The sequence below is a fragment of the Mustela putorius genome, unplaced genomic scaffold (genome assembly GCF_011764305.1).
Source record: "Mustela putorius furo isolate JIRA1106 unplaced genomic scaffold, ASM1176430v1.1 tig00000827_pilon_pilon_pilon, whole genome shotgun sequence".
NCBI lineage: Eukaryota > Metazoa > Chordata > Mammalia > Carnivora > Mustelidae > Mustela > Mustela putorius.
Genome location: NW_025421489.1, coordinates 4,399,915 through 4,425,499, shown reverse-complemented (window position 1 = coordinate 4,425,499; position 25,585 = coordinate 4,399,915). Strand labels below are relative to the sequence as shown.

The window sequence follows — 25,585 nt, the reverse complement described above, 5'->3', positions numbered from 1 at the left end:
GGTACTCATTTTCATTGTTCTCTGAGGTCTATACATTATCCCCTTTCCTGTCATTTGGGTAAGAGATGACAAGCCTAGCACATCCTTTCTTTATCTACCTTCTCTCCCTCAGCTTTCATGAACTGATTTCTCTTCTTAGGTGGAGGAAATTCAGAGCACACATCAGATAGTAATGTTTTTGTTTCCTTGCTCTAGGGATTTGGCCTTATCTCAACTCGGTATTAACCCATCATGGAGTGTAGCCTTGGCACATAGTAGGTGCTCAAAAAATATTTGTTGAATGAATAAATATTGATCTCCCAAAGAATGCTTCAAAGGCTGTATGCTTACAGTGTCTCTGGCAACCCTCTAGGGTGTGGGTTTCTTATCAGCATAGAAAACCTGCTGTGTGTTAAACAGAAGTGCGAGTTTTTTTTTGTTTTTTTCTTTTTTTATCCCTTGCTAATCCTCAGAATAAAAAGGAACCTCAGATCTTTATTTTCTACCAATTCCTTGATAATTCTTTGCTTCACTCCCTTTTTATCCTGCGCTTTTCCTTTTGTTCTTCTATTACCAAAGACTATGATAGTGACTAGAGCAGTAGTGCTTTCTGAAGGGTCGCCATGGGGATATTATTGGGATTTTTGATTTGCAGTTCTTTTGTGCATAGAAAGCTTACACATAGGAAGAAGGATCAAAGAAGCAATTACTTTTGCTTCCTGTATTTCTTCCCTCAGCTAACCAGGAGGTGCTCCCCTCCTTTGGTCTAGGGTTGCCACTGGCCTCTCCCACCTAGTTTGCCTTTCAGTTAGTGAAGATTGGGGTGGTGGCAGCAGCAGTTTGAGGCACACCTCCAGGGCTGCATGATTCTTTCCTTGTCCTGTGCAGCCCCGTAAGGACCAGTAACCACAGCTTCCATTTACACAACACTTTATAATTCTCAAAGCACATTCATGTTCCTTATCTCATTTGATAGTCATAACAATGGAGACCCATAGGTCAGAATTTGGAGGGTGGGGATAAAAGTGCCTTGTCTTCCTCTTGCCTTCATTCTTGATATATCCCGGAAGTATGGGGTTTCTGGAAAGTTGCCTTATTCTGGAAACAGATCTGACCTTTTTTGTTTTGTCAGACACACATTTTCAGTTATAAGAAAGAAGCTGATGAAGAGATATGGCCAGTTTCTTTAGGCAGTTAGTCTTACTGAAAACTGAATTTTAAGGTGGACAAAGAGAAAATATACATAATCATTTGGTTTTTGCTATGGTAGCCTGACCTTTTGATACTGGCTTTTGTGATACTAAATTTAAGGTGATAATTATTATAGTCTCAAATTCATTACAAAATTATGCCTATATAGAATCTGGAATAATAATTTGATTTGGTTATTTGAGTCTTCCTTGGGAATATAAAATGTCGTGTATTTGAGACCCTTTAGTTAATTCTGTTTTTATTATTGAGATAAAATTGAAGCCTGTGCAGCATATAAGTACATGATATCTGGGTAACAAAAGTAATCATTGCTATTTTGATATTTTAATCATGTTAAAATGGGCAAAACTATCATTTAAAAGTTGGCCAAAATAAGTGAAAATTATTTACTATTTCAGGAAAGGTTTTAGTGAATCTATTTCATCTAAAAGTTACTTAAATAGGGTTCTTGCTCATTCATTTGATTTTGGATAGTAGTTATTTTGTTCTCAGATCTATTATACTTGGTAAAGGGCATTTTTTTAAAAAGGATTCTAAATTAACTTTAAACAAAGGACAATAAAAGATTTAAAATCCTAAACAATTTTATTTTGTCACAGTGGAATCTAGTTTTGCCTGTAATATACTAGTCTGGGGCATCTGTTATTTGGTTAAATGCCTCTCTATTTGGGGAGTAAATGCTAGCAGAGATAGTTTAGTTGGATTGTTACAGACAATTAAGGTAAATTAGTTCTAGTCATTTTATTGACTTGAAAAATGACAGCCCCTGTGATGTGCTCATTTATTGAACCGTTTAGGAAAAAAGGGATCAAGGCCAAAATGATTTCTTCTAATGTTTGAGAGACATGGAAGACTCTTTAATCCTGCTCTAGATTCATAACACTTGCTCTTTTGATCAACGCTGCAGGGTGTGCCCCAGTTGTCAGTCTGCTTGTCAGAAGAACCAGAAGATCATATTAAGGCTGCTGCGGCTTGGGCCTTAGGACAGATTGGGAGACACACTCCAGAGCACGCCCGGGCTGTTGCAGTCACAAACACCTTGCCGGTTCTGCTTTCATTGTATATGTCAACAGAAAGTTCCGAGGATCTTCAAGTAAAAGTAAGTGGTTAATTTTTAACAGTTGTACTAAGATTTGTTAGATTTTACTCATTCTTAAAAATACGTAATCTTAAATGTTTTCATTATCATTATGGGTAATATTGATTTTTTTAGTCAAGAAATATAAATATAGGGGCTCCTGGGTAGCTCAGTGGGTTAAAACCTCTGCTTTCAGATCAGGTATTGATCCCGGGGTCCTGGGATCGAGTCCCGCATCGGGCTCTCTGCTTCCTGTTTGGCAGGGAGCCTGCTTCCTCCTCTCTCTCTTTGCCTGCATCTCTCCTACTTGTGATCTCTGTCAAATAAATAAATAAATAAATACATACATACAGATATATCAGAAGAACTGAGGTAGCTTTTCTTTGAAAATGGGTTATCCTTATATCTAACAGTGACATATTTTAAAGAAAGTTCTCTGTAGGTGCATAGTGGTTTGTAAAATGAATGTCTGGTTTTTCATTCTATATTCATATTGACTTTCCTTATGGAATAGGAATTGAATAGCAGGAGTTTGGAGGTGAATTAGAACTTTAGTCCAGTTAACATTTAAAAACTGCGTCCAGAGGAATTTAAGGTGCTTTTGAAAGGCATAATGGTCAGAGGGAATTCCTGAAGCTATGATCTACCTCTCCTTAGTCTGTTTGATCATTTAATTGTATGTTTTATGTTTGTTCCTTAAAAGAAAAATGTCCATAAATTCACTAAGTTAAAAATTTTAAAATCATGTGTTTTTTTTAAGAAGGAAGGTTTCTTAAAAAAATATTAATGGCTACGAGAATGATTCACAAAACATAAATTTAATTAGGATAGGTTTTTAAATAATTTTAGAATTTCAAAGAAAGAAAAAAATGTTTCCCAGCATAACTCCCTTAAGAAAACATGTACCTTTCTTTGAAAGTAGTTTTTAGAATTGACTTGGACTGAGGAAAGAGGACAGAAAAGATAATAATAATTCAAAATGAAATTAACAAGAGTAAGTTAAATGACATTTAAATTTAGTTAAAACAATAAATTAGCAAATAAGAAAGCACATTTGCTGAAGCAGTGTTTTTATTTTATTTTATTTTTTGGTTTTCTTTTTTTTTTTTTTTTAAAGATTTTATTTGTTTATTTGACAGACAGAGATCACAAGTAGGCAGAGAGGCAGGCAGAGAGAGAGGAGAAAGCAGGCTTCCTGCCAAGCAGAGAGACCGATGCAGGACTCAATCCCAGGACCCTGAGGTCATGACCTGAGCCAAAGGCAGAGGCTTAATCCACTGAGCCACCCAGGTGCCCTGCTGAAGCAATTTTAGATGGTATAGTAAGGCAGGAAGTTTATTTGAACTATATAGCTGAGGAACTCTGAAAGTTTTATAGTGAGTCATCTATTGGATTTATAAATTTTATAGAAATGAATTTATGTTTATTTGGTTATGTTTACAGGTTATTTTTCTATAGCTTCATTGAGGGAATTTCTAACATTAGCATTTTTTCAATTTTTGTAAGACTTTCTAGATCAATGACTTAATAGATTTGAGGCTTCCCTTACATTTCTCCACAGTGTTCAGTGTATTCCTTTGCAAAGTTTGGTAGAGAATAAGTTGACAATATGTTAAGGCTTTTCCCTGTTTAACAATTCTGTGATTCTTTGGCTTTCTGGTGAGAAACCACAATTACATTTCCAGTTTTGAGTTGTCCAAGTAAAACTGATTTACATACATATAATTTTAACTTATTTATGTAGTTCACTTTCGCTTCATATTTCTTTAACCCATTTATCATGCTTGCCTTTTCAACCTCCCACTTCCTTCTTCATTCCCCCCCCCTTCGTTCCTCCTCCCTCCTTTCTCTGGTGGTCCAATGACTGTGGTCTCCTCTGCAGGGTCTCTGCAGGTATAAGCTGTGCACAAAATAGAATAGTAATCATATTCAACTTCTAGATTATCAGGAGGTAAATTATTAATAGTCTCTATCACTTTCAGATTCCTGTGTGTAACAACTTCTATTTTCCTTGAAGTTTTAGAAAATAAAGGAATATATCAGCTATAGCATGAATAATTAATAGTGGAATCAATAGTAATGACAGTTTTTTTTTAAATTTTATTTATTTATTTGACAGAGAGAGATCACAAGTAGGCAGAGAGAGAGAGGAGGAAGCAAGGAAGCAGGCTCCCTGTGGAGCAGAGAGCCAGATGCGGGGCTCGATCCCAGGACCATGGGATCATGACCTGAGCCAAAGGCAGAGGCTTTAACCCACTGAGACACCCAGGCACCCCTAATAATTACAGTTCGAGAAACTCTTGCAAATGGTGTCTTAGGTAGCACTAAATGCTTTTTATATACTACTAAGTTTATGTAACTTGGTTTTTAATGAATTATTCTGTTTTATCATATAAATATCATAGAGTAAAATAAGTTTGAAAACTTCACCTTTTGAAGTAAGATCATTTTTATTGTGTTTAAGTTTAACAAAAGTAGTTTTACTAAAACATTCAGGTTTACTAATAAAAGTTAAGGTTCCGTCTGCCTATATTTGATAAAATATTTACTTCCAGGAAATATAGTGGGTAGTAAATTAAAAAGTGGGATCTTTATTAATCATTATCCTGTCAGCAATCCTTCCAAGGCTTTAAGTCCATCCAAATATTTTCTTATTGTAGGGACTTGATTATTATTTTTGCTTCCCCAAGGTTTCTTGGATTCTAACGTTTGTTGTTTTAAAGGCTTTAGAGTGAAAGTCCAAGTCTGTTTGATTTGACATTATCTCAGTAGGGAAAAATGTATCCAAGAGCTTTAGGAACTGTCTAATGGTATTTCTCATTTGTCATTCTGTGGCAGCTTTCAAATCAAAGGCCATGTTGAAGTTCATTTTGTCCCAAAGGCATGTCAGCTTCTGTAAGCATTCTCTAATTGGTTCTGATCCAGGAGAACCAATGAGCAGTCCCTTGGAATTGCTTGCATGTTTTCACATAGCTTTATATCTGCCTGCACCTTATTGAAAATGGGGGAAAAAATCCATCTTTTATCTAATAAGCTCACCTACATATATTTGAATATTTTCACACAATTGCATTTTCATTTATTTTGATTTAGAGGCATCATATTGAAATGGTCTATCTTAGTTTGGCATTTGAGTAAGTTCATTCTATTACCTTAGTTATGAAAGTATTTCTAAGATTATTTGATTTAATAATTGTGTTCTTGTCATCATGGTTGCTTCCCTTCATTTTTTAACAGCTTTATTGAAATGTAGTTCATATGCCATACTGTTCACCCCCTTAAAGTGTATAATGCAATGGTTTTAGTATATTCACAGATGCAACCCTTGCCACAATCTAATTTTAGAACCTTTTCATCGCCCCCCCCCCCCCCCCCCGCCAGCAGTCACTCCATACCTTCCCTGCTTAGCCCCAGGCGGCCATTAATTTACTTTCTGTCTTTGGGGATTTGCCTCTTCTGGACATTTCATTTAAACGGAATCATACATTATAAGTGCTCTTTTGTGGCTGGCTTCTTTTCACTTAGTGTAAGTTTCAAGGTTCACCCATATTGTAGCGTATTTCAGTATTTTGTTCCTTTTTATTGCCAAATAATATTCCATTGTATCACTATACTACATTTTGTTTACCCATAGACTAGTTGATGGACATTTGGACTGTTTCTACTCTTGATTATGATAAATAATGCTGCTGTGAACATATTTGTACAGGTTTTTGTGTGGATGTATGTGGATGTACAAACCTAGGAGTAGGATGGCTAGGTCAAACAATAACTCTTTTTAATATTTTGAGCAACCACCAAACTGTTTTCCAATGTGACTGTACCATTTATATTCCCTCTAGCAATGTATGAGGGTTCCAATTTTTCCATATTCTTGTCGAGACTTGTTATTGCCTTTTTATAAAAAATTGTAGCCAGGCTAGTGGGTGTGAATTGGCATTTCACTGTGATTTTGATTTGCATTTCCTTGATGGTTAATCATGTTGAAAAATCTTTTCATGTGCTTATTGGCCATTTGTATATCTCCTTTGGAGAAATGTCTAATCAGACCCTTTGTCCATTTTTAATTTGGGCTATTCTGTTTTTATTATTGAGTTGTAAGTGTTCTTTATATATTTTGAATACAAATCTTCATCAGATGTATAACTTATGACCATTTTCTTCCATTCAATGGGTTATCACTTGATTGATCATATTATATGTAGCAAAAATCTTTAAAATTGTAAAAGTTGCAATTTATTTATTTTTTCTTTTGTTGCTTGTACTTTTGGAGCTTTATCTAAAAAGACTTTGCCTAACCCAAAGTCGTGAAGATTTATTCTGATGTTCACCCTTCCTTTTATTTTTAATTTTAAAATTTTGGGGGGGGGGTCTTTGAAAGGAAGAGAAGGATCATCTTTTTTTTTTTTTTAAAGTTTTTATTTATTTATTTGACAGAGAGAGAGAATACAAGCAGGGGGAAGTGGCAGAGGGAGAGGCAGGCTTCCTGCTGAGCAGGGAACCCTATGGGGAACTCAATCCCAGGATGCTGGGATCATGACCTGAGTCAAAGGCAGATGCTTAACGTCTGAGCCACCCACGTGCCCTGAGAGAGATAATCTTAAGCAGGCTCCATGCCCAGCAAAGAGCCCCATCCAGACCTTGATCTTACCACCCTGAGATCATGACTTGAGCCAAAATCAATAGATCCTTAACCAACTGAGCCACCCTGGTGCTGCACCTCCCTTTCCTTTTAATAAGTGTAACTCTTTGGGCCAGAATGCTTTCAGAACAAAATTAACTTTTCAATAAGAAACATTCATTGTGGGCAGTTTTCATTAAAGATCATCCATTAAGGCAAGCAACAATGGATAAGTTTTGTTATTTCTTTCATTTTCTGTAAAAAACAATTGAAATCATACCAAGTATTTGCATCGTATTAACACTTTTAGTTTGTTAATTTCTATTCTTATGTGTGTCAAGAGATTAAAAAAATAGTGTTGCTAGTTACTTAACGTGATTTTTACAATCTCTTTTATCGAAGTGGAAAGAGTCACTTTTCAGAAATGACAGAAAATGAATGAATGTAGAGCTTACATGCTATGATACTTTATAGGAAAACCAGGCTAAACCCACGTTGCCCTGAATAGACAGCTCGTAACTCCTTCTCTGACATCATCATTTATTTATACATATCTAAGGTTAAAGACTAACTACTAAATGCTATGACAATTAGAAAAATTCATAATTTGTTATTATTTCAAAGTAATATATTACTTGATTTACTGAAATAGGAGAATAAAAGGGTGTACTTACCCCATATAAATTCTCTATGAAATTGTAAGAACTGTTTTATTTTGCTCAGTGCCTTAAATAACCAAACATAAGGCACATTTTCTAAAGGCTAATAAATTTTAAACCCAACATATGACATGATCTTATGTATAGAAAATCCTAAGGAATACAGACACACATGTACAAAATTACCAGAATTACTGAGAGTTCAGGATTACCAGATATATGATCAATATAAAAAATCTGTCATATTTTCATATGCTGGTAATGAACAATTCAAACATGTGTGGTGCCAGGCTGGTTTAGTCAGTAGAACATGCAACTTTTAGTCTCAGGGTTGTGAATTCCAACTCTATGTTGGGTGTAGAGATTATAAATAAGTAAACTGTAAAAAAACAAATATGAAATTAAGACAATAGTTTCATTCACAATAGCATCAACAAATACTTAAGAATAAATTTAATAAGAAATATAGGCTTATACACTGAGAACTATAAAACATTGCTAAAAAATGTTAAAGAAGGTCTGAATAATGGAAGGACACTGCATGTTCATGGACTGGAAGATTCAATATTGTTAAGATGGCAATACTTCCCAAATTGATCTATGTATTCAATACAATCTCTGTCATAATCCCAACTGGCTTCCCTCCCCGCAAACTGGAGAGGCTGATCCCAAAATTCATATGGAAATGGCAAGGACCCAGACAAGTAAAAACAATCTTGTAAAGGAACTTATACTGCCCAATTTTAAAACTTACTACAAAGCTATAGCTATCAAGATAGTGTGGAACTTGCTTACATAAAGACATATATATATATATATATATATACATATATATATATATATTATATATCAATCAATGTAACGGAATTTTTAAAGTCTGAAATAGACCCTTTTCTGATTTTTCACAAAAGTTCCAAGGCAATTTAATGCGAAAAGGATAGTGTTTTCAGCAAATCGAATTGGGACAATTAGAACATTCTCAAACAAAAATACTAATTTGGAACATTATACCATATACCAGAAGTAGCTAAAAATGGATCATAGATCTAAATATAAGGGTTAAGTGAACAAAACTCTTAGGAGAAAATGAACAAGTCCTTGAAACCTTGGATTAGGCATTTATTTCTTAGAAATGAACCTAAAGCTCAAGTGGTAAATGAAAACATTCATAAGTTGGGTTTCATCAAAATTAAAAGCTGATATGCTTTAGAAGACTTGATTAAGAAAACCAAAAGACATGCCACAGACTTGAATTATTTGCAAATAATATATTCAAGAAAGGTTTATATTCAAAAATATATGAAGAGCTCCTATAACTCAATAATATGAAGACAAATAACCCAATTAAACAATGGGCAAACCATTTGAATAAACATTTCATCAACAAATGATCCATCAGTATAAGAAAAAATATTCAACATCATTAGTCACTAGAGAGATGTGAATCAAAACCTGCATCATGCCCACAAGAATGGTTATAGTTAATAAGACAGATAATAACAAATGTTGATAATTATATGGAGAATTTTGAACCTTCTTACATTACTGGTCGAAATGTAAAATGTTGCAGTCCCATTGAAAAACAGTTTGGCAATTTCTCAAAATAGTAAACATAAATTTACCATCATCACCCAACAACTTCACTCCTAAGTATCTTCCCAAGAGAAATGAAAACATCTAAAAATATCTACACAAAGACTTGTATATGAATCTCCATAGCAGAATTATTCAAAATCACCCTAAGTGGAAACAACCCAAATGTTTATCAACTGGAAATGGATAAACAAAATGTGATAATATCTGTATAATGGAATACTATTTGACAATGAAAGGAATGAGGCACTGATACATGCTATAACATGGATGAACCCCCAAAACATTATACTTAGTGAAAGAAGTCAGACTCAAAAGTTCCCTTACTGTATGATTCCATCTATATGAATTGTCCATATATAGAGACAGAAAGTAGGTTGGCAGTTGCCCAGGGCTGGTGGGGGTGTGACTACAGATCGAATGATGTTCCTTGTTGGAATGATGAAGATGTGCTAAAATTAGGTTGTGGTGATAGTTGCACAACTTTGTAAGTTTACTAAAAAGCCATTGAATTGTGTACTTAAAATGAATGAATTTATGGTATGTAGATTATATCTCAATAAGGTTGTTAAAAAAATCTTAAGCCCATGGGGCACCTGGGTGGCTCAGTGGATTAGCCTCTGCCTTGGGCTCAGGTCTTGAACCCAGGGTCCTGGGATCCAGGCCCCCATCAGGCTCTCTGCTCAGCAGGGAGCCTACTTCCCCCTCTCTCTCTGCCTGCCTCTCTGCTTACTTGTGATCTCTGTCTGTCAAATAAATAAATAAAATCTTTAAAAAAAAATCTGAAGCCCAGAAATTGACCAGTAAATAAAATCTTAACTAATATACTAATATTTCTTTCATGTTGGGAAATATAGCTGATTATTAATCATGAAATACATTCCTATCTAGAAGTCAATGTAGTCATAAATCACGTATATTTCTTTTTTTTAAAAAAGATTTTATTTATTTGACAAACAGTGATCACAAGTAGACAGAGAGACAGGCAGAGAGAGAGGGGGAAGCAGGCTCCCTGCTGAGGAGAGAGCCCGACATGAGGCTCAATCCCAGGACCCTGAGATCATGACCTGAGCCGAAGGCAGAGGCTTAACCCTCTGAGTCACCCAGATGCCCCATAAATCAAGTATATTTCTTGACAAAGGATAGTAAAACTCAGTAATTTGTAGGATCATTAGACTCTTTTCTGGAGTTCTTAATTAATAACTTGACAGTACATCACCGTGGCATGGTGATGTGATCTGTGTGATACAATTAGTAGACCTTATCACCAATAACAGTTAAGTTAAATTTGCAGACCTGCTAAGGTCGCCGTGACCCGAAGATGACTCACAAAGATATAACTAGGTATGCTGGGGATTGGTAGTTTAATTTCAATGTAGGTTTACTACTTGTGGAAGAAAGTTGAGCTGCATTTCTTACATTCCTTATTTTATTTCATTTAGTTTGTGAAACAATATTTGAGGACAAATGTGCCAAGAGATAAGCCTGAGTCTCTGGGAAACCGTGAAATTAAAGAGCCTTTCCTCATAGCACAAATGTGATCAAAGTTTTTCCTGAATCCATTTGCCAATTGTAAAATTCATGATGTGAAAATCAAAATGCTCTTGGAAACAAAACACCAAAATGCTCTTTGACATTTCAAAAGCACTGCTAAACATTCATCATACAAGCAAAACCACACACAAAACACACACACACAAAACCACATACAAGCAGGTATGGAATTCCATTGGAAAACAGCTGTAGACAAACCCAGCTGTGAGCCTTCCAAAGTGAAGAGGACAGGCTTGAAGACCAGGACGCTGAGGCACAGTGAGCTATGGCCCGAGAGCTGGTTGCAGTCACATTAGGATCCTTCTTCTGTCACAGCCGGAGGCACTGTGAAATACAGAGTGCTGGGGAGAGTGGGGAGGTGCCTGTGGTGTTGCTTGCAGGTGACACACTTCCTGTTGCTTTACCTGTGAATGGGGCAGTTTCTCCCATGAGCTATAGGAGCATATCTGCACATGTTCACCAAATAATGAATATAGTAGGATCTTCCTGATTATATACCTGTAAGCCATGAAACCTTTTGGAGAATACACAATGTTTGATAATGACTTTCTACAACAAACTAGTTTCTATTTGTTGATTGGAAGGAGTAGGACATGCTGGTTATCTCACAGTTTATATAATTTATACTAATAAAATATAATATATATTAATTTTCAGTCTATAGCTTTATGCTTTTTAATTTTACTTTACTCATGGGTAATTTTAAGATATCAGTAATACACTGTATATTCTAAAATTTCACATGAAGACAACTGGCAGGGTATTCTATGATAAAACCAATGCCAGATAGAAGTTTTTCTACAACTGTTTTAAGCAATGAAACAACTGCAGGTTAGACCTGGAAATTCATTTCATTTTCACATTCTAGGAATATGAGGCATGGATTTTGGTCAAGCTTGATTGCTTCTTTGGTCTATATTTTGCTTTGTATTTCAACAGAGTAAAAAAGCCATAAAGAATATCCTACAAAAATGCACCTATTTACCAGCCCTTGAGCCATTTCTGTATGATGCCCCTCCCAATATCCTGAAGCACGTGGTTGGACAGTTCAGTAAGGTAAGAAATGCTCTCTTTTCTAGAAGTGGGGAAAGAAAATTTAAATGACTTGTTAACTTTTTTCTGTTGGGTCAGTGTCTTCTGAAAGATGGGCACAGGCATTTACTTCTTAACTCTCACTGACTGTAGTGACAGGAAGGGTAACAGAGGTTAATAAAATTAACATGAGTTAATAAAATTCACATTTAAATGATTCACACTTCCTTCTTCCTCACATTTTCATTACAGCCTCCATACTGTCTTTTCCAGTGTTCTTGGGTAGTAGATAGTATATGAATCTATAAACACCTCATAATGCAGATAATTTATATTCATAAGTAATTTAGTAATTATCCTGGTGTCTGTTAATCTCACTTACCTGGGCACAGTGCAAAGATCTTATAAAGGAAAATAAAAAAGTTCACTGAATCATTTATGACAGAGTCCATGCACTTTACTGGAGATGCTTTCAGTCATTTGGAGTTTACTGACTTACTTTATGAACAGTTTTTTAACAATATAGCCATCAAATTTCTTAGATCATTGCAGAGTAAAAGTAGTAAGGTAGAAAGGTCAAGCTGCTGGATATGGGCTTAGCCAGCAGGATCGACTGTTGATAGTAAAGGCTGAGAAAGAATGACTGTATCCCCACAGCCATTGATGGCCAGGGTGGCAACCCTAAGCTATAAAGAACTGGTTACATTGTGATCAGGAGATTTGATTTAAGAAAATGGGGTCTTTGGAAGTAGTATCCCATAATGGTTATGGTTATGAGCTCAGACTCTGGAATTAGGGTGCCTGGATTTCCCATTTATCAACTGTAATATCTTTTTTTTTTTTTTTAGAGATTTTATTTATTTGACAGACAGAGATCACAAATAGGCAGAGAGAGAGAGGAGGAAGCAGGCTCCCTGTTGAGCAGAGAGCCCGATGAGAGGCTCGATCCCAGGACCCTGGGATCATGACCCCAGCCAAAGACAGAGGCTTTAACCTCTGAGCCACCCAGGTGCCTTTTTTTTTTTTTTTAATATTTTCTTTATTTGTCAGAGAGTGAGCGAGCTCAAGGAGGGGGAGAGGCAGGCAGAGGGAGAAGCAGGCTCCCCACTGAGCAAGGAGCCCAATGCAGGACTCAATCCAAAGACCCTGGAATAATCATGACCTAAGCCGAAGGCATATGATCAACATACTGAGCCACCCAGGCATCCCTACGACCTGTAGTATCTTTAGCAAAGTCTTGATGTCTGCAAACCTTAGTATTACTACCAATAAAATGGAGGTAATAAGAATTCCTATTTTATAAGGTCACTGTAAAGATTAAATGGGATATTATTTGTAAAGGGTTTAGCTTAATCCCAGGCATGTATTAAGCATTCAAATCCCCTCTCTCCACTGAAAAACCTAAAATGTTGTTTTTAAGAAATAAAACATAAACGTGGTTAAGGTTAATTTCTTAAAAATTAATAAAAATGGGGGCGCCTGGGTGGCTCAGTGGGTTAAGCTGCTGCCTTCGGCTCAGGTCATGATTTCAGGGTCCTGGGATCGAGTCCCGCATCGGGCTCTCTGCTCAGCAGGGAGCCTGCTTCCTCCTCTCTCTGCCTGCCTCTCTGCCTACTTGTAATCTCTCTCTGTCAAATAAATTCTTTAAAAAAAATTAATAAAAATGAGTAGTGGGCAAATTCATGTGAATAGTTAGGTATAATGCTATATAAAGGAGGTGTTACTATTTTTTTTTTAAGATTTTATTTATTTATTTTACAGACAGAGATCACAAGTAGGCAGAGAGGCAGGCAGAGAGAGAGAGAGGAGTTAGAAGGCTCCCCGCAGAGCAGAGAGCCCCATGCGGGGCTCGATCATGACCTGAGCCGAAGGCAGAGGCTTTAACCCACTGAGCCACCCAGACGCCCCGGAGGTGTTACTATTTGTATACTATATTTCTATAAACAATGAGCAAAAATTACATATTGTTACAACTTTTAAACTAGGCCCTGCAGTTATTAGGTCCATTTTCAGGTACTCATCTGAAAGATATTACTATCTGCTAATAGCCTTCAGTTATCTGTCTTCCATGATCTTCAGCAGCTTGGCTGGCTCCCAAGCACCATAGTCACCGGATAGCAGAAGGTTTTACATGGCTGAGGCTGCCTTGGGATATAGTTCTGGGTATCAACACTTGGGTTCTGTCCTCCCCTTCTAGGAAAATAATCAAACCTTTTTTCCCTCTTTGGGTACTAGATAAGAAATCGAGCAGCCAGTTTGGTCAACTAAAAGGGAGAGGGAGGGAATTGTTGAGGGGTTCATCTACAAGTCATCAGCTCTTGAAAATAAGTAGCTGACCTTATTTCTGAAAGCTTTATTTTATGGTCTGATCTTTTATACTACTGAGTGAGGTATTCTAGTTTATTGAACTCACTGTGAAAATACTAACCTGAACTGAGTTCAAAATAAATCACTAGAGTAAACCAGAGGGATTTGTGGATGTTAGACAGCCGAGATAAAATATAGTACCACAGATGATAGACTCTAACAAATGTGCCTTTGTTTTGCTTCAGGCAGAATTTTGTGTTTTTTAATTTAAGGATACCAGAGCACTAGAAGGAGATGAGAAAGCAAGGCAGTAGGTAAAAAGACATTAGTTTAGTGTGGCTGGGGTCAGAGATAAGGGGTAATGAAAACTCTCCAGGCCAAACAAAGTATTTAGAAAATATGTATCTGTAGGCTTATTTCACTTTTTAGAAATATATTCTAGTATCTTTTTATTTTTAAGAATGAGAATGCAAGTGTGTGTGTGAGCTCAGGGGGGTGGGGAAGTGCAGAGGGAGAGAGAGAATCTTAACCAGGTTCCATGCTGAGAACACAGAGTCCCATGCAAGGCTCTGTCTCACAACCCTGAGATCATGACCTGAGCTGAAATCAAGAGTCAGACACTTAACTGAGCCACCTAGGCGCCCCACTAGTGTCATCTTTTATTGTCCAGTTGATGTGTATTATCATTCTATTAGCAAGATCCTTTTGCAATTTTAAGTATTTGCTAAATGCCTACATGTACCCAACACTCTGTTAAACACTGGGGGATAGACCAAAAAAAATTAAAAAAAGATCTTCTTCGAAGAACTTTTATAATCTAGCTGGAAGACCAGACAAAGCAATTAGAAAGCACTTCAATGTGCTAGATTTCATGATAAACTTTTTTTTTTTAATTTAAAAAGGAATAAATCAATGCAATCTGAAGTATTCAGAGAGGCCTTCAACGGAGGAACTGCAAGGAAATAAAGCTGGTCTTTGAAGAAAGAGAAAGAATGGACGGGGAAAGAAAGGGTGTTTCTGTCAGAGAGCATAGTAGCAATGACCAAAGAAGGGAGCAGGGATTCCCATAATGCAAAACCACCCCCTCTCCAGGACCTTTCTCATCTGATCAGTGATTGCTGTCTTGCATAATTTATTTCTTCATCTCCACTGGCTGTTTCCCCTCAACACAAGAACATCCACTGTCAAATTTAGTGACTTTTTATTTAAAGTTCTCATTGGTTGCTTCTTAAAATCTTCTCTTGGAGAGTGCCTGGGTGGCTTAGATGATTAAGCATCTGCCTTCAGCTCAGGTCATGATCCCAGGGTCCTGGGATCAAGTCCCACATTGGGCTCCCTGCTCAGCGGGAAGCCTGCTTCCCCTCTCTCTCTGCTCCTCCCCCTGCTTGTGCTTTCTTGCTCTGTCAAATAAATAAATAAAATATTTTTTAAAAATTTTCTCTTGGATATTTGGATTCCTTACTTTTCTGATTTTTCTTGCCTTTTTAACATCTCCTCAATTTCCTTTCCCTGCTTAGTATGTTCTTTCATTTGTTAAACATTTATTGAGCATCTGTTAGGCACCAGGCACTAGAGGAATGAATGAATGTATAATTTCTGTCTCCAATGACATTTATGTGTGACAGACATAGAAGCTGACAGTTAAAATATTATGCAGCAGGTGCACTGACAGTGGTTCAACAGAACGCTGTAAGAGAAGAAAAGTTATCTACCTCATCCAGGGATACGAGGGTAGGTAGGAATGTCCCAGAGAAAGTTTCTTAAAGGAGAGGATGCCTGAGCTGAATCTTAAAAGATGAGTAAGAGCCAAACAAATGTGGGGAGAAGCATGGAGGGGAAGGGCATTCTGGGAAGAGGAAATAGCATAGGCAAAGGCAAGAAATGGCCCAACATGCACCTGCTGAGCTTACTGAAATGAAATTTAGGATAGCGATTGGTAGGGAAGGAAGCTGGAGAGGTACTTAGGACCTGAGTCACAAAAGGCTCTCTGTCTGTGCCTGCTGAAGAATGTTGCTTTTAATTTTGTGGGTAGAGGAGAGACCCTGAATGGGTGTAAGCAAATGAGGGACACTGCTTTGCTTTTACATATATGAGTGGATCCCCATTACCTTTGCTCATGTTCAAGGCCTTTATTCCATTTCCACAACATAAAAAGCTAATACATTTCTAAAGAGACTACATTTTACTTCTAATCATCAGCAAATTTAGGCTCATTTTGTTATAGATAGAGTGCACATAAATTCTTTACACTTTACACTTCCTCAGGTAGATTATTTGTTTTCACCAACTATAATCCCACTTAGAAAAGAAAAGCTGACATTTTTGTGTGCTTGACTTTTCAAGGTACTACCACATGACAGCAAAGCTCGACGACTTTTTGTAACAAGTGGTGGACTTAAAAAGGTTCAAGAGATAAAAGCAGAGCCTGGATCTCTCCTTCAAGAATACATCAACAGTATTAACAACTGTTACCCAGAGGAAATAGTAAGGTGGGAAAAATGGACTTTGAGTAGTTCAAAATTATAATGTAGTTTTTCTGTCTTTAAATCTAGATTTTATATCCACTGTGTCAAAGTGTGGCCTTGAAATACTCCATAAGACCAATGTATACATTTACTTCTCCTGTGATCTCTTTTCCCCCACAAATTTAATAATGTTCAGATGGACACACACCTCTCCAAATCAAGCTGGAATATTGTTTGAGACATATCTATACTAATCCAATACACACTTTACCAAAGTGTGCCTGCATACAGAGTGCAAGTTAAATTAGCAATTTTTAATGTGACCATAATTTAGAAAGGGCCTGTAGATTCTGATTTTCATAGTTACGTGCATATTATTTTTCAGCCTTATGCTCACATTTATATAAACAGGAGTATTGCAAATAGGAAAGAGATGCTGAGTGGCAAAAAGAAAGTTACTATATTTGAAGAAAAAATAATGTTTGTGTTATGCAGGTGCCTCATAATAAAGTAATAGGAAGTTCTTTTCAAAATGTAGTTTTTTTTAATAAGGTTGATTTGCAGAGCATTAAACCTAAGCCTCAGTCCTTATAAGTTTAAAGAAAAACTATACCACTAAACCCAAAATAAATAAAAGCAAATTTACCAAGAAAAGATAGAATGATTTAAACAACTGAATCTTGAAAAATGCCAGTAAAACATTCAGAATTAAAGGCCATATTTATCCATATTTGTCTAATAGGTTATTTTATCACTTCCAGTTCCTTTCAATTCAGATGCTAAATTTTATTAGAAATACTTACCTGTATTTGGACTATATAAAGTTTACAGTTGAAAAGGTAGATTTTTAAGTTGTTCCAAAGATACCTGAAAGTTTCACCTAAGGGCACCTGTGTGGCTCAGTGGGTTAAGTGCCTGACTCTTGATTTTTTGGCTCAGGTCACAATCTCAGGGTTGTCAGACTGAGTCCCACGTGGGCTGGGTGTGGGCCTGCTTAAAATTCTCTTTCTCTCTCTTCCTCTGCCCCTCCCCCCACTCACACAAGCACACTTGCATGTGCGCTCTCTCTTTTAAAAAGTTTCACTGAGGGCACCTGGGTGGCTCAGTGGGTTAAGCCGCTGCCTTCGGCTCAGGTCATGATCTCAGGGTCCTGAGATCGAGTCCCGCATCGGGCTCTCTGCTCAGCAGGGAGCCTGCTTCCTCCTCTCTCTCTGCCTGCCTCTCTGCCTACTTGTGATCTCTCTCTGTCAAATAAATAAATAAAATCTTTAAAAAAAAATAAAAATAAAAAGTTTCACCGAAAATAACTGAATTGAATATCATTTTATTTATTTATTTATTTATTTGACAGACAGAGATTACAAGTAGGCAGAGAGGCAGTCAGAGAGAGGAGGAAGCAGGCTCCCTGCTGAGCAGAGAGCCCGATGTGGGGCTCGATCCCAGGACCCTGGGATCATGACCTGAGCTGAAGGCAGAGGCTTTAACCCACTGAGCCACCCAGGTGCCCTGAATATCTACAATTAAATACAAAATTCAGTTCTTTAGTCACACTAGCCATATTTCTAATGCTTGATAATCACATGTAGCTAGTGGCTACCACATGAAACAGCACAATTTTTTAAGTTTTTATTTTTCTAAATCTACTTCTTACCATTTATATAAAAATATCTATCTCATATCTGCCACATTTATCAGGCCTAGTCGGGTGAGGCCTGTTTTAAAATTTGTGACTAAGAGAAACAGTTGTGACGTCCTCAATGGAAGAGTACTTCAAAGAGACCCACTCTTGAAGGACAGTTTTTTCAAGGGTAGGATGCCCTTAGAGGAGAAACTTTTTTAGGGTAGGTTTTATGTATGTATGCATGTGTCTTTTTAACTATGCCTGCCTATAAATACACTATTGAGAAAATACTGTTCTGTTTTGTTCACCTCCACTTGACAAATTGTAGGAAAAATTAGTGTAATATAAATTGTGAGTTTTTAAGTCAAAATCTGAGAATAAGTAAAGATTATTAACAAGGACAAAGCAAATCATTAGATTTTATCTGGAAAGAACACCTTAGGAAGTTTAATTGTTTTGAGTGTTTTGGAAAATTTTAAATTATACTTAGATTTTTTTGTTTATTCTAGAATGCCTGCCAAATTTTATTTGACATACTTTTATGTGCATATAAATTCTTCCCATAAGTATGAAGCATTCCACAGTGCATTAATCAATATATTTAATACTTTTATACTATCTATTTTATAAAATGTTCAATTTATAAATAATACATTTTAGTACTGCACATGCCCCAAATCAATGCAAATGACTAATTTCCTAAGTTTGTATGATGGGATATTTGTAACCATTTATTAAATAGTTCTTTAATGTGAATTATACTCCCAGAAATTTTTGGTTTTATTGATGACCTGATCTGATTGAGATATATAGTGAGAATAACCTGTAAGGCATTCAGAATGCAGTCATTGATTAGTAATGTCTAATTTATTTAAAAAGCCTATAAGCTATGATCACTAAAACAACATCAGTCATATGACATAATAAAAAGTCTCTGTAATAAAATACTGTCACTGGATCCAAGTATCTTGCTTTGAAAAGACCTCTTCTGTGCCACTGCATTAATAGCCCTTCAGTGTTTTGCTCTTTATCTAGCACAGTCTCGTTTGTTGGCATTCTTTTCCTCGAGAGTCTCTAACCCTATGCAGAGAGCATTACTGGAGCATAATATTCTGAGTGTATTTGAGGTTTCACTGATAGAATTAATTTAGATAAATTTATCTAAATAATACTGTGTATTGAATCTTTTGTGCCTACCATGTGGAATCTTTTCACAAGTATCTAACAGAAAAATTTTCTCTTTCAGGTATTATTCCCCTGGATATTCAGATACACTTCTGCAGAGAGTGGACAGCTATCAACCACTTACTAACTAAGCGAAGTTCCATCTTTATTCTCTGATTCACAATGGAGTATTTATGAATGGCAGTTGTTAAAGCTCTTTCTAAATATTTGAACTCAGTACATTCTAGATTTATTCAGTGTGAAATACCTTTGGATAATATTTTCTAAATTTATGTAATACTTTAAGAAATTAGTGGCCTGAATAGATGAAAAACTACTGGTCATTTGCTTAGGATTTGCTCGCAGGGTAAATCTTTAGAAGACACTAAAGGGTGTTAAGGCATTTGTTATTGTTCTATTAAACCCCTCTCTACAGCCCCCAAACACTCACACCTCCAACTACATATAGATGAAACTTTCAGTTATTTTGACCAGTTCCTCCTAGACATAGACAAGGAAAACTGGCCTTGCAAATTCCTCAGCAGGACATAGAAGGGAAATAGCCAAAAGAGGAAACTAATGACAGAAGTCCAGGGCACCTGAAGAGATTCTGATGCTCTTTACATCAATGCATTATCCAAACACCAGAATCTACGGATAACCTGCCGGGTTCTCCTAGTAATTTAGGAAGCTCTCCTTGTCATGCCAAATTTTCTAAGCTCTTTTCTCACCTCCCTGAAACTGTTCCTTATCTTTCATGGGGCTGAAGAGAGAGGAAATCAATATTAAGCATTATTCCACTACAGACATGCTTCCCATTTCATTGAAAGGTTTCCGAGTCTAGCCCTGCTCATGAATAAACAAGGAGCAGGCAAATGAAATGGGTCCTTAGTATTCCTTGTCTTTGCTTCACTTCCCCAAGTTTCAAAAGCCACATTTTCAGGGATTTAAGAAATAATTTAAAAAGAATACAGCCAGACTTAGACTTTGCATGCATTTTCACTTAGAGAGCTGAAAGGGGGTGAGAGGGAGTTTCAGTAAAATTTTAAATAAAAACAACATTCGAATCTTCTTTGCATTTTTTTCTTGTGGTGTACTTCTGACCTTGGGGATTACATGGTTAGTTGATGTGTCTGTGTGTATGTGTGTGTGTCTTTTGATTTACAAGGACATTCCTTACAGTGATCTTCCCTGGAGGCCTAGAGAGGAGGTGACTGATAACCAGAGAGCCCCTAGGCCACAGTGCTCCCAACCCTGCCAGCTTTCAGGTTTCCTTCTTGGATTCTTTCCCCCCTACCCCCAAAAAGAACCTACCCATCTATTTTTGGTATTTTCTGGATTCATCTCTGTCATTGTTTCCTAACAGTGCCTAACTTCGTTGCATCTTTTTAAATTAAACTTCATCATACCCAAGATCGTCCCATTTCTTTTTGCCTTATATCAGCCTAGGATTACTTGCAATATGACTTTTTAATACCTTCTGGACCCTACTTTATTTCTTTGCAGTAATTTCTTGGATGTATTGCATAAGAAAATAACTTTTATTCTCAGTTGTGTAGCTTTCCATTCTCTTCACGCCAGCCCAACTTCTCTTCCAAATCTTTTAACAATATGAGAAAATAAAGATAGTTTTCATGTTTCTTCCTTAGTGCAGTTTTTCTTCTATGGCCATATTGGTGATGACAAAAACTAGTCTATCTGGAATGAAACCTGGCCAGCTCTTTTGGGAATGGTGACTTTCCTAATTACGATTTCTTATCATTGTATGTTGATGTAGTTGAAGTTTTTCACTTCATACATCATTTCATACCTATCAAATAGTATTAAATTGACAAATAAAATGTTTAATAGTGTTTAGATGAGTGCTATAATTTTATCATGAAATTTGGAAAATATATGCTATGAAATGTTTCTTAATTTAAAATACTTAAAGCAAAATAAAGCTTGCTTTATTTTTAGAAAAGTCTACTGTGAGACTTTTTTAAAAAAAAACTAAAGAAAAAATTTTCTACTGTGCTAGAACAAAACAGTGTCTCTCATTGATGGTGTTCTCTTTTGGTATCACTCCTGGTTTGAGTTTTTGATGATTCTTATTCTCCAGGCAGACCAACCCTGTCTCACTTCTCTCTCTCCCCCTGCAGTTGATATAAAATTCAACTATCATTAGGATATCTCATTTAGCTTATAATAACAGCACTTTATTTTTAGGACTTCAGATCAGGAATAGGATGTTTGAATCTTATTATTGGTTGAAACTTATTATTCATACAGTTCACTTGTTATGAAAACAGGTGCATATCAGTGGTGTTTAAAATCTAGGTTCTAGTCTATTACATAGTAAGAGGTGATAATACTTGTTCAGCTTACTCATAAGATGCTTATGAATTAACCTCCAATGATACAGGTAACAGTTTTGTAAACTGCACCATTCTGTGCAAATTGGTCCATGATCTAAGGGAAATCCTGACAGTCAATAACAGATCACACATTTCAGCCGGCAATTGGGCACACCAGGCCACATCCTTTTAGGTAAGTGGAGTTGATACCAGATGATTATGATAAAGAAAAGCTACATTGTCTGCCCTCATGGAGTTTTCTAATATAAACACATTTGTCCAGACCCAAGGAGTAAAATAGGCATGAGACGCTGAACACAAAACAGGCATATTTCTTATAAAAGCAAATGACATTTTCATATTTACAGGAGGTTGTCCTGTTTTTCTTTTCAAGTTTTGTTGTTGTTGTTGTTGTTGGGGTGGGGTTTTTTTGCATTTTTTTATTGTGTTTTGTTAGTTACTGTACAATACATCATTAGTTTTTGATGTAGTGTTCCAAGACTCACTGTTCAAGTTTTTAATTCTAGTTGCTTTTGACCTGTTTTTCTAATCTTTTCCTCTCAAACTACCCCCTTAAAGGATAAAAGATTTGCTCATTTCTAATCTTTATTTGAGGTCCTGCTCATAAACCCTGACCTTAAACTCCTGGGTGAGGCCATCCCCATTCCAAGCTATCAAGAGCTGACCTTGAAAGAATGATTTGTCTGTTTTCAAATTGCCAACTCTTTGATTAAGTTAGTTGCTAGTGAATGTTGAGGCTGGTGTATACTGTAGCTTATTTTGCCACAAATTCACTGTCTAGAGAATATTGACTTGTGGCTATTCTGTTTTAGGGATTAAAAGGATTAAATGACAGTCATAACTATAACTATTCTATTTACTAGTCCATTAAGGGACTTTGAACTTCTAAAATATGATTTGTTTATGCAATTATCTTTCTAGAATTATGAATACTTAGGTTTTTTTTTTTAAAGATTTATTTGAAAGAGAGAGAGAAAGAGCAAGAGTGAGAAGGGAAAGGCAGAGGGAGATGGAGAAGCAATTTTTAAAGCAGTCTCCACACCGAGCACAGAGCCCCACACAGGGCTCAATTTCACCATGCCCCAGATAACGACCTGAGCCAAAATGAGGTGATGCTTAATCAACTACACCACTTGGTGAGGTGCCCCACTTATTTTTTGTTTTTAAGAGGACTTCCTAGGGCATAAAATTAGGTAGTATTCAGTGATACTGCTTTAAAGAATGGTAAGTTTCATTGTATTTGAGTAAGTAGTCTTTTTAAAAACTTAGGCAATATAGGAAAGAAAAAAGAAGCAAAAACATCACTCCAAATCTCATAACCCAGAAAATAATTGTCATTAACAAGCTGACATTATCCTAGATACCTCCCTGAGCCTTTATTGCTAAAAAAAACTTTTTTAGGAAAGTGTATTCATGGGGCGCCTGGGTGGTTCCGTGGGTTAAAGCCTCTGCCTTCAGCTCAGGTCATGATCCCGGGGTTCTGGGATCAAGCCCTGCATGGGGCTCTCTGCTCAACGGGGAGCCTGCTTCCCTCTCTCTCTCTGCCTACTTGTGATCTCTCTCTCTGTCAAATAAATAAATAAAATCTTAAAAAAAAAAAAGGAAAGTGTATTCATGTTATCCATGCTATTTTAAAATAAAAAGCAAAAGATATAATACCTTGTTTCACAGAAAATGAAGGTTTTTCACTTTTTTTATTCATTGGGTCTAATAGGGGAAAGGTCTCCTCGGTGGTAAATTAAGGGTCAATGTAAAATATTTATAAATGAGCTCCCTTTATTAATGATTGACTAGTATTTGTGATAGAGATTTTTATCTTTTATATTTTTAGCAGACATTTTATTTCATAATTTCATAAGTGATTCTATGAAACAGACCATGAAGTTTAAAGTCTTTTCTTTTCATACTTGAAGCTATAACTTTGGAGAGGGAGACAGATAATCTTAAACAGAGTGCAACGTGAGGCTTGATCTCATGACCCTAAGATCATAACCTCAGCTGAAATCAAGACTTGGACATTTAACTGACTGAGCCATTCAGGCACCCCTAAATGCTACAGAGATTTTAAATTGAGTGCTATTTATGGCTTATCAGTTTTACAACACGGGATCAAGAATATTACACTGAAAATATATCATTTTGCAAGGTGGGTTGGTGTACATATTCATATATTAAAACTTATAATTTTTCCCATGTATACAGAATTGGTGGTAATGCACTCCTGCTAAAATTTATATTAAAGTATAAAATGTACACATTATCGATGGTATTTACTCAAAGTATTTTTGGACATAAAGAAGTCCAGTCCTTTGAGAACTACCGTAAACTATATTGACTTCTCTGCTTTTCGAATTTCTGTAGCACGTATAATTTAAATCACACAAATGTAATTAAAATCCCAAAGAGAATGTCATCATTCTCCCATTATTTTCTCTTCATGAACTCAAGTATGACCTTTTTCTTGGCTGAAATGTGCCCTGTGCTCTTCTGTCCCATAGGCACCCCGCACCGTGCTGAGCCTGCGGTAGTACTGGTGGGCGGCTGGGCTGAGCCTCAGGGCTGTGCAGCTCTCTGTTGGCCATGTCTCTTCATGTCCCTATACCTTACTTTTCTGACATTTATTTATTTAATTTATTTGACAGAGAGAGAGCATAAGCAGGGGAAGCAACAGACAGAGGGAGAGGAGCAGGAGAAGCAGGCTCTCTGCTGAGCAGGAAGCCCAACATGGGAAGACCCCAGGATTGTGACCTGAGCCAAAGGCAGATGCTTAACCGACTGAGCCACTTAGGTGCCTTTGACAGACCATCATTTAGTGCAGAAGAGCACAAGCTCTAGAGTTAGAGACTCATTTTAGAATTTCAAAACTGCTCTACCCTGACTCAGCGGCCTTCAGCAAGTTACCAGTAGTACCCATAGGATCCTGAGGATTAAACAGGGTGAATGAGCACAGGACTTGGCATGTAGTAAGAAGTGACAGCACTAACTATATGGTATCTTTGTGTAATTAGAAAAAGATGCACTGTCCTCAAGACACTTTACTTTCATCTAGCAGAAATTGTTGTAATATTCTGATTTTTGGACTAAGACACTTTACTGCCATCTGCTGGAAAATTCTCTTAGTAAATATGCAAATCCATGATTTCTATGATGTGAACCACATCCCTTAAATGTGCAGGTGCCCTTGTGCAGTACACAACCTGCACAACTGTGCACATAAGTGCTCAGTAGGTCACACTTGCTACTCTTCTTTTCACTTTTGTAAATGGGGTTTGGAAGAGAATTCCAGATAAACAATGCTATTGTATGAAGCAATTTATTTAAAAGAAATCAAGAAGTCAAAGTCAATCTCTATGGATATTTCCTCTCTATTTTGTTACAAAACCTGGAAACATTTGAGCTTACTACTTCTCTTGCTTCCTACTTCCCACACAGAAAAGTATGTTCTACAGTAAAATCTGCAATTTAAGTTAGCAGAGCTACTAATTAAGCCATTATTCTGGTACTTATAAAAACCAAAAGACCAAATAGGGGTTGTATATATGCAAAGTCAAAATATGTTCTGGAATAATCTATATTGCATTTTAACCTTGATTTTAAAAATTGGTTCCAGAATATGACATCATTACTGTAAGATGGTGGATCTCTCGAAAGCAGCTCTGCTGGGGCTCTGTTCACTTTTCTTCATCCCAGAACCTGGGCTGGGATACATGATATATGACTTTCTCTTCTAGCCAAATAGCCTTCATTAAAGGGATCATTGTGGGGCATCTTTGTACACAAAAGGCAAAAACTTGGCTCATTTTCATACCTAGCAGTACAGTCATGAAGATTGACTTCAGTAAGGAAAGGTTTATTGATAATGGGAACACACTCCCAAGATACAGGGTTTATCTCCTTGGCGAGGATCTAAGTGCTGGGATGGCTCTTGGAAGCTTGGAGGAAG

The 25,585-nt window shown here is 36.6% G+C and overlaps 1 protein-coding gene across 2 annotated transcripts in view; it reads left to right on the top strand.

The window, feature by feature from the left end:
- SPAG6 (sperm associated antigen 6) overlaps positions 1-20,357 on the top strand; it is a 63,214-nt gene extending 42,857 nt beyond the window's left edge. Inside the window, exons 8-11 of one of the 2 annotated variants that reach the window (XM_004757602.3) lie at positions 2,099-2,290; positions 11,636-11,752; positions 16,379-16,524; positions 19,368-20,357. In XM_004757602.3, the coding sequence (XP_004757659.1) occupies positions 2,099-2,290; positions 11,636-11,752; positions 16,379-16,524; positions 19,368-19,437 (525 nt within the window). In that variant the 3' untranslated portion in view covers positions 19,438-20,357. The remainder of the gene's footprint in view (positions 1-2,098; positions 2,291-11,635; positions 11,753-16,378; positions 16,525-19,367) is intronic. The other variant, XM_004757604.3, reaches the window with a different exon arrangement.
- The last annotated feature ends 5,228 nt before the right edge of the window (positions 20,358-25,585 follow it).